This window comes from Camelus bactrianus, chromosome 30 (genome assembly GCF_048773025.1).
Source record: "Camelus bactrianus isolate YW-2024 breed Bactrian camel chromosome 30, ASM4877302v1, whole genome shotgun sequence".
NCBI classification, from domain to species: domain Eukaryota; kingdom Metazoa; phylum Chordata; class Mammalia; order Artiodactyla; family Camelidae; genus Camelus; species Camelus bactrianus.
In genome coordinates this window covers 24,452,145-24,460,682 of record NC_133568.1, presented here as the reverse complement: position 1 = coordinate 24,460,682, position 8,538 = coordinate 24,452,145, and the positions used below count along the sequence as shown (strand labels likewise).

The following is an 8,538-nucleotide window of genomic DNA, read 5'->3' as shown; positions in this document are numbered from 1 at the left end:
GTCACTTGCCTTGCAAACTGTAGATCTCCCCAACACTGCTCTGCCGGGCGATGTGGTGCCAGTACGCGCTGCGAGGAAGAGAGATGGATTTGGGTAACGTCATTGGTTCAGTCAGGCTTGTCTGAAGCTAAAAAAAGAAGAGAAAAAGAAAAAATGTGTCTTAGGCCTTATTTAAAATGTTAAATTGAAATCTGCTCCCTTACAAGTTCAGGGTTAAATGTGGGTGACAGACGCTGTTTTAGTCACTGCCGAATCTACTGTTTTCCCGGTATCATTTTTTAAAAAAAGTAAAGTCACGATTTAAAAAATACAAAATGAACACTTGTAAACAATTGATCTCACACATTAATTAAGAAGGGAACAAAAAGATAGTACCACTGATTCCGAGGAGAATTCAAAGGGCATACAGCCAACCAGGAATGCTGGTAAACAGAGCAATAATCAACTGTATTCAACCAGACAAGTTTATTTGCATTTCTATGAGCAAGAATTATCTGTGTTACTACCAGCTTTTGACAATTTATTGAATTGTAAAATAGCTCAAAAAATGGAGGTGCAGGCCCTTTCAGATACAGATTCCCCAAGTGGTGCCAAACACAAGATACCAATTTTTTTACCCATTTCAACGTCTTAGTTTTTCCTGACACCCACTCCCAGCCTTACCCAATGGCTTGTTTCTTAAACAGAACTTTCTCTTTGCTCCTGTGATAGGATGTTGTACGTATCAAAAAAAAGTTTGCCTGAGAAGTCCTGTGATGAAAGTGTGGCCTGTTTTCTTACTTGCAAGACACATTTTAAGGTTAGCTACAGAGATTCACACAACATCACATCAGGTGATGCTCAGGCACATGACTAGTTCAAAGAAAAGAATACTTTGCATTTTCAAGAGAGAAATTCATATTTATTGGTTCACGCCAGGTTTTTTTTTTTTTTAAAAAAACACCTAGAAATGGTTTTATTTGGCTTTAGCACACATTTCTCTGATGCAGTCTGAGCAAAGGTTCACTTTCTGACAGACCATGAGCGATCCTCTAATCCGTGAAATCTCACATTTCCCATGTTTACCACCTGACTCTCGGCAACCCTGGGAACTGTGCAGAGCACCGGGGGGGCATCGTGCTGCAGTCCCACTGGCTCACTGGGTGTACCCCCAACGGAGCTCCCCCTGCTCGGATAGTCCTCACAGTCTGCATCCAGTGTCACTGCCCTTCCCTGCTGTCCCGCGTCCCTGCTTCGCTACAGCAGGCCCTTGAAAGCCACAGTAAACTAGGAAGCTCTCACATTTTAACAGAATGTGAAGCCATAGACCTTGAACGTATTTATTTGATTTCACTGTTTTAGTAATAAAGCATTTCCTGAACTGCTGTGTCTTGCCACAAAAGTGTCCTCAGTGTATTTAAAAGTCTGGCCCTGTTGAAAATATATATATATATATTTAAAGATGGCTTCAAACATAGCAACATTGCAGCTAATTTTTCTATTTTTCAAAATTTGCTGCATTTCAGAGTTTTCCGTTTTATTTTCAAATAGGTGTACTAACCCAGCCACATCGCATGGTTGGTAGGCAGAGGGCACTGGGGAGAAGCCAGACTTGGGGTTTCAGTAGGAAATCTTTGGGATGCTCGTTAACCACGTGCATTTCCAGTTCTTCCCCAGTCCTAACAGCTGGAGAGTCTCTGTGGGTGGGTTATGCATGCTAAGACACAAAATATCCTTACACACACTCATACCTATCACCCACTACTGTCAGGGACAGAGGGAGGCAAGACTCATTCTTTGAAATTGCCACTGGGACAAAAGGGCCTTCACCTTTCTCATGTGAGGCGTAAACTTAAACACATAAAATCTTTAATTAGTGTCAGCAGTGCCCATTAATAACATCAATTTATTGATAAAATGAATTTCATATTAATCGTACTTTTGTCTACTCTTTATTTTTTTTCTAGTATAATTTGTTTATTACCTAGCAATAGATCATCAGTGGTAAACTCTTCTTCCCAAAATTTGATGAAGGTGCTTTTTCTTCTTTTTTTTTTTTTAAATTCTGGGAAACATGTTTCTTCCCAAATGGTCAGTCTTAGGTGTCACGGTAACACAGTAAACATATTTTGTTTTCTAGAGACAAGTAACTGGAAGCCACTTGAAAATAATTTCCATAAAATTTTCACCTGATTCACCCCATATTGTTTTTTTCACCTCATTTCTCCATTTCTCTCTTCTCACTGTTTTCAAGTTCCAGGAGACCTTTCACCTTCTATTTCTTCATTTGTGTCTTTAGTTCTTCTTTATTTTACTCCAGTATTTAATTGCAGAAAAGGAGAACATTTTTATTTGAGAACTTGTATGTGGATATTCTTAGGATCATTACTTTTCATATTATAATCAATTAAAAGCATTAAGATAAAAATATGAAGTGCTATAGTAATTTCTCAACTGAAACAGCAATATATCAATCTGACCTGGAGTATTTTTAGGATCATAAAAGTATGGATAATTTAAAAAACACAGGGCAGTTTATATTTAAATTGCAAATAAACATCTATATAACATGTGTAAACGAGAAAATGATACTGTGACATCATTTCTAAGCAATTACCATATTTTAAGAAATCAAATAAGATGGATACATGTCTTCAAAGTTCTTTTATTTCTTCTCAGTGAGGATCTGTCCTGATGATTCTTTCCGCTGCCTCAGTCAGTGAGAAAATCCTCAAGAAATGGTAGAAAATTCTGCAAATCATACTGTCAGAGCTCCCACAGTAGTTAACTGTGGGCTCTTCCCTGCAGGCAGCAGTCATGTGCTTCTCCCAGGATCAGTATTTTGGAAGGATGCTTCAGCTTAGATGCGGAAATCAACTAGATCTAGAAGCAGTGAATTCAGTTCTTGAGACACTTGCCAACATTTCTTGCTATTTTTGACTCTCTCTCTCAGTTTCATTCTTTTTGAAACAGCGGTCAGTTCACTGGGATACTGAGCAATGAATCAGAAGTTGCTTATTAGCATCCGGAAAGAGTAACAGTTACAGCTCACCCTCTGGATAGTAGTAAAAACACTGGTGTTCCATTAGAGCTACAACTGCGCATCTCATGAAGCCCACATCCCAAGAATGATTCTGGCCCCAGGTGCCCTATAGAGAGCCAGCTAATACCGTCATCTGAGCATCATACAGATGAGACTTATGCTGCCTTCCAGTGGATGAGAAAAGAGACCCCAAAGCAAAGAACCTTATATTTAGAAGACTCATAAAGGTATAAACAAGGCTTGGCTGCTTCTGCTCGCCCCCATGTAGACAATATGTAAATAACACACGCATTTTTTAGTTGTCAACATCTGAGATTAGTGTACCATCTCAAAGAGGAGCCCAGCACCGTTTCCTGCCGCAGCCCGCTTCTCCCCCCCATCCCTAAACTGCAGAAAACGCTTGGAAGACGTTTGGCTGAAAGGGGTTGTCAGGAAACAGTCCTTCCTGGGCTGCTCACGGTTCTGCATTTCCTGTGACAACTTTCGTTCCTTACTATCGTTCAGGTATGTGTGCGCAGCACGCAGCCATGGGAGAGAGAGTGCCTTTCTCCAGGGCAGAGGGCAGATCTGGACATCATCAGGACAGGTCGTCACTGACGGCTCTGAGGCTGCCATGGTATGAGGAAGCCCAGGTGACCTGTGCGCACGTCACTCAAGGTCTGACCCCGGCTCAGAAAGTCTAGTAGTTCTCATCTTACAGACAGAAAAGCAAAATCCAGAAAGATGCAGGGGTTTGCTCAAGGTAAAACCCCAACTCCAGAACCTCTAACACAAAACAGCTCTCTTAACTTCTGAGTCCACTCTCTTCAGACTCTGATGCTGGTCCCTCCTGGGAAAACCCAGCTTCCTTCCCAACATAACACAACACGTGACAACACGGCCTTGGGTTCAGAGAGGACCTCTGCCCTCAAGCAGCGGAAGGGCCGGGTGACCGATGCGACTTTTGTTACCAGCACCTCATCCTTTTACCAAAATCATTATCCCGGTGACCTTCCTGCCTTCTGCAGTTTCCCTCTGTTCTTCTGGGACTCTCTTGGCCCTCGTGATAAACCTAATGCTAACTTGTGTTCCCCATGTGTATTTAAAAAAAAACTGTTAAATTAATTTTCCTCTTGCTCAGTCTCCCTAATTATTGCCTAGAATTTTAAAAAGCATGTTAGCACTTGAGACACGAATCTATACCATTGGGAGAGGAGAAATTAGCGTTTATAGACGAGCATTCACGGGTCGTTCTCTCTGTGCCCGGCACCGTGCACACTGGCCTCCTTGGTTACCCCATTTAACGCCCACGTAAACTGTCAACACACACGCCATCTGAACCTTATAGACAAGGACGGTGAGGCTCACGGGGTCATGTGACTTGCTGGCGGTGCCACACCGCTGAGCGACGTTCCCCCCTCTCTTCACAACTCGTAAAATAAATCACTGGACCCCTTTTCTTCAGATACGATGAGAATGACACCAATTGGGTCAATCCCACCGGACCAAGGCAGGGACACAAGTGCCTCTCTCCTGTGGTCGGAAAAGCACGCCCCGTCGGCGCGGCGGGGTCGCGGCGGGAGGCGCACGGGCCCCGCGGTCAGTGGCCCGGACACCGGCCCCCCCGCCGCCCCGCGTCCGCCCTCGGCAAGCTACCCGAACGTGTTTTAAGAGCCAAAGTTCTCCTTATCTGTGCACGAGAGTTAATACAACGTACCTTAACTGTGGTCATGAATACTCTACAAGATGACGCTCTTAGAGCGACAAGCACCGCGCCTGCCCCGCCTCAAGCACTCAGACCGCGGCCCCGTGCCTGCGGCCGCCGCGCGGGGAGCGGCTGCGCCTGCGCGGGGCCCCGCCGCGGGAGTCGCCCCCAGCGAGTGTGGCAGGAGCCTCAGGAAGGTGCGGGCGTCTGCCAGGATCCAAGTCTAAGAGCTTAACAGAATTATTAAAACAAAACAAAACAAAACAAAACAAAACAAAACAAAACAAAACAAAACAACCCTAGAAAGAGCAGTCTGACGACCAGGTGGTCGGTATGGGCAGGTGGGACACACCGCTAGGGAGGGAGGGAGTGTGGAGTGAGTGAGTGAGTGAGTGAGTGAGTGAGTGAGTGAGTGTGTGTGTGTGTGTGTGTGTGTGTGTGTGTGTGTCACCGCTAGGGAGGGATGTGTGTGTGAACATGCCCCGGGTTCTTCCGAGACCCGAGGGGACACTCTGGGGGAAAGAGGCGCTGCGAACTTCCCAGTGGTGTGGATGTGACAGGTGAAACGTATGTCTGTCTAAGGGAACATACTGCTCAGCGAGGAAATGCTCACTTCAAGTGCACCCGGTCCAGAACATCCAGGTTCATTTGTTCCTGGAAAAGAGCTCATGAAACTTGAAAACTGCATAGAAACAGAAGCCACAGAGACCATGAGCCAGCCAAGCTTGGCACTGCTTGGATTTGTTCAAACAGCCCTCTGAAGTTTGACTGTTTATGGACAATTGGTTTCTCACAGACTTGACTTAATTTTCCATAGGGGACGCCTCACACTCAATCTTCTATTTTATTGAAGATAAATGGGGAAAAAAAATAGAAGATACTTTGCTGAGTTTGTACCAGACTAACACATAAAATGTAATTTACAGTCATTTAATAGAAGCTGCTAGGTGACATTTAAAATTAGACTCTGTGGACTATTATTTTCATTACCTTGAGACAAAACGGATGTTATATATTTTAAACCATGTATTGACCAAAATACTTTCATAGAGGGTGAAAAACACTGGACTTTGGAATACCATCAGACATTACAAACATCTCCATAAATACTCTGAACACCATTATTACCTGTACTGAGTAATGCCTGTAAGAGAATATATTCTTTACCTCTGTCTACCTACCTACCATCTACTGTCTGTCATCTGTAAGCAGACGCATTTATAGAGGTACTTTTTGAACATAAGGAACATAATGAATACACAGCAAAACATTAACATGCAAAGATGTTTTAAATAAAAATTTTACTGTCTTTCTGTTTTTGAAATATATAAATATCTAGAGGGTATAATAAAGTTTAAATAATTAATTTCCAATGTCTGCCCATAATGAAAGCTGGGATGAATTTTAGTGGTGGTTTTAAAACTTCACTTGTTTAAAATTAGAGTTATTTTTTTGTTTTTTGTTTTTTTTGCTATTTCATGAATTAGTTAATAATTATTGAGCTTTTATGAAAGACCAGGTGGTATTCTAACATTCTGAAGTAGATGTTATTGTGCCTTTCCTCCAACTTTAAGAAGAGGTAGCTAAGGCACAGAGAAGTTAAGTGACTTGCACAAGGTCACACAGCTCTGCTCATCTTTCTCTAGAGTCTGTTTGGTTACCCACTATGTTTTGCTGCTTCCATGTAATGTGTATGCATGCACTGACTACATCCCAGGAATTGACAGCTGTGTTCACATTCTTTGAAAGTAGCCATAGTTATATTCCCAGGCAATTCTTGCATCAATTTCTTAGCTTTTAGTTTGCCCACTACTGGCCTACTTTCCTTTTTTTTTTTTTTTTTTCTATTTTATAGCACTGTCTCAAAGAGCAGTCAGTCTGATTCTTTGGGTCATATATGTTTGAGTGCTGAATCATTCTTTCCCTAAGTAATCTGCCTTTTCTTTTTCTTTTTTCTTTTTTTTAAAAATTAAGTATAGTTGATTTATAATATGCTGAGTCATCCTGATCGACCTTTGAAATCTGTTGTTTTCCTTTAAGGAAATTATTCTTGTAATTGCCAAGAGCAGACTGTTGCCCATGAACTAGTAAGACTAACATAGTTAAAAAAAGGAAAATCATTCTTACAGAGTTTCCTTATTATTGTTCTATTCTAGCAATACAAATAAAAGAAATAAAATTGTATTTTTTTTTATGTGGAAGGTGAACTTTTTAACGTTAGGCAGTCATTTTCCTTATATATTATCAGTTCTAATCAAGTTATTAAATATATGTAAAATATATGTATGTTGTATTTTCTAAAGCGACATCTAGAGTACCTACAAATTTTAAGGGAAAAATGATCTTAAATAAAATCTTAGCTGTTGCACTGTTTTTATAGCTCCACTTATTAGAAAAATTACACGTTGCCTTCTCACCATTTCCTTCTCATTTGTGTATTGCAGTAAATGTATGCATTTCTTTCTGGTCTGTCTGTTTAGAGACTAAATTTCCCACAGTGTTCTTAAACAATAGGATCACAGGCCCACTTAAGTTATCCACCATAATCATTTTTTCTAATTGAGCTTGCGCTGGTTTATTACAATCAGTGTTTGTCAATCAGTAAAAGAAAATTTCACAAAAATGCAAATGGCATTTCCCAGCAGGGAACTGGCCACTGTCAGTAATAATGAAGGCTCTTATCTATGGTTGATAATTGATAATACTGAGCAATAGAATCAAGAATAGAACTTTGGAGAATGAATTTATTAACAGATATTCCTATATATTAGATTCCTATATATATATATATATATATATATATATATATCACAGGGATTACAAGTGGCATGTAATTATCTAATATATTTAAACTTCTCCTAGAATTTCTTAAACTTCCATGAATATACACCTAGGAAAGAGACTGCAAAAAGTGTTAACATTTTTCTGTGTACGACTCATGAAATCATTATGCTTCCAAATTCTTCAGCCTTTCAGTATGGGACAACTTTGTTTTTTTTTTTTTCCCATAGGTGATTGAGGTTCCTATAAAACGTGGGTGTGAAGAATGCTTTTCAATCAAAAGGAACCCAGAGTACGTAGGCTTGATCCCGTTCTGGAAGCTTTCTTATCCTTCAAAATTTATAAATGAGCACTTGGTGCTCATGGCCTTGTTAGATACACTTGCAAAGAACTGAAAGATATAATTTAGTTACAGTTGGGAGTGACAGTTGAGTGTCTTCAGAATACTTACGACAAGTCTTACAGTAGTTTACACACTCTAGGACGCCATCATTAGAAAGACAACCTGGTTTTAGGTAGCACTCCGCAAGAACAGTGCTGCAATTAAACTGACTCCCACTTGACTGGAGAGGTGTTACACCGTGAAGAGATGTGCATCTTGGAATTGATGCAGTGTAACAGCACTTCCTCGTTCGTGCAACTATTTAGACAAAAATTATTTCACAGGCGGGTAGAAGTCAATCCTTGGGTAAGATTTATGATCAAGCGTGAATGTAGAAGGGCAGGTACCCTCATTTGCAGTCGCAGTCTCAGACAGTTTTACACGAAGCCAGCTTCGTCCTCTCTCCTCTCCCCGGTGCACTCCACTGAGATGAGGGCGTTAGAGCCATCTCCACGCCCACGGGGCGGTCAGTAGACTCAGACAATGCTGCTTCTTCACCAGAAATTTCTTCTTATCTTACATTAAAAGGAAATAAGATCGTTTGCTTTTAAATGACTACTGTTGAAAAGGTTCATTGTTTCCGGAATGGTAATATTTTTTAGTTTGTTAAATGTGTGAGTTTAACTTGCTTCTATTTCTTATATTTCTAGTAAAAAGAGAGCATAAAAT

The 8,538-nt window shown here is 40.9% G+C and overlaps 1 protein-coding gene across 1 annotated transcript in view; it reads right to left on the bottom strand.

Annotated features, from left to right (window-relative positions):
* The window catches only part of DOK6 (docking protein 6), a 277,534-nt gene that overhangs the window by 65,429 nt on the left and 203,567 nt on the right, over positions 1–8,538 (bottom strand). Inside the window, exon 7 of the mRNA XM_074355477.1 lies at positions 10–127. Coding sequence (XP_074211578.1) covers positions 10–127 — 118 coding nt within the window. The remainder of the gene's footprint in view (positions 1–9; positions 128–8,538) is intronic.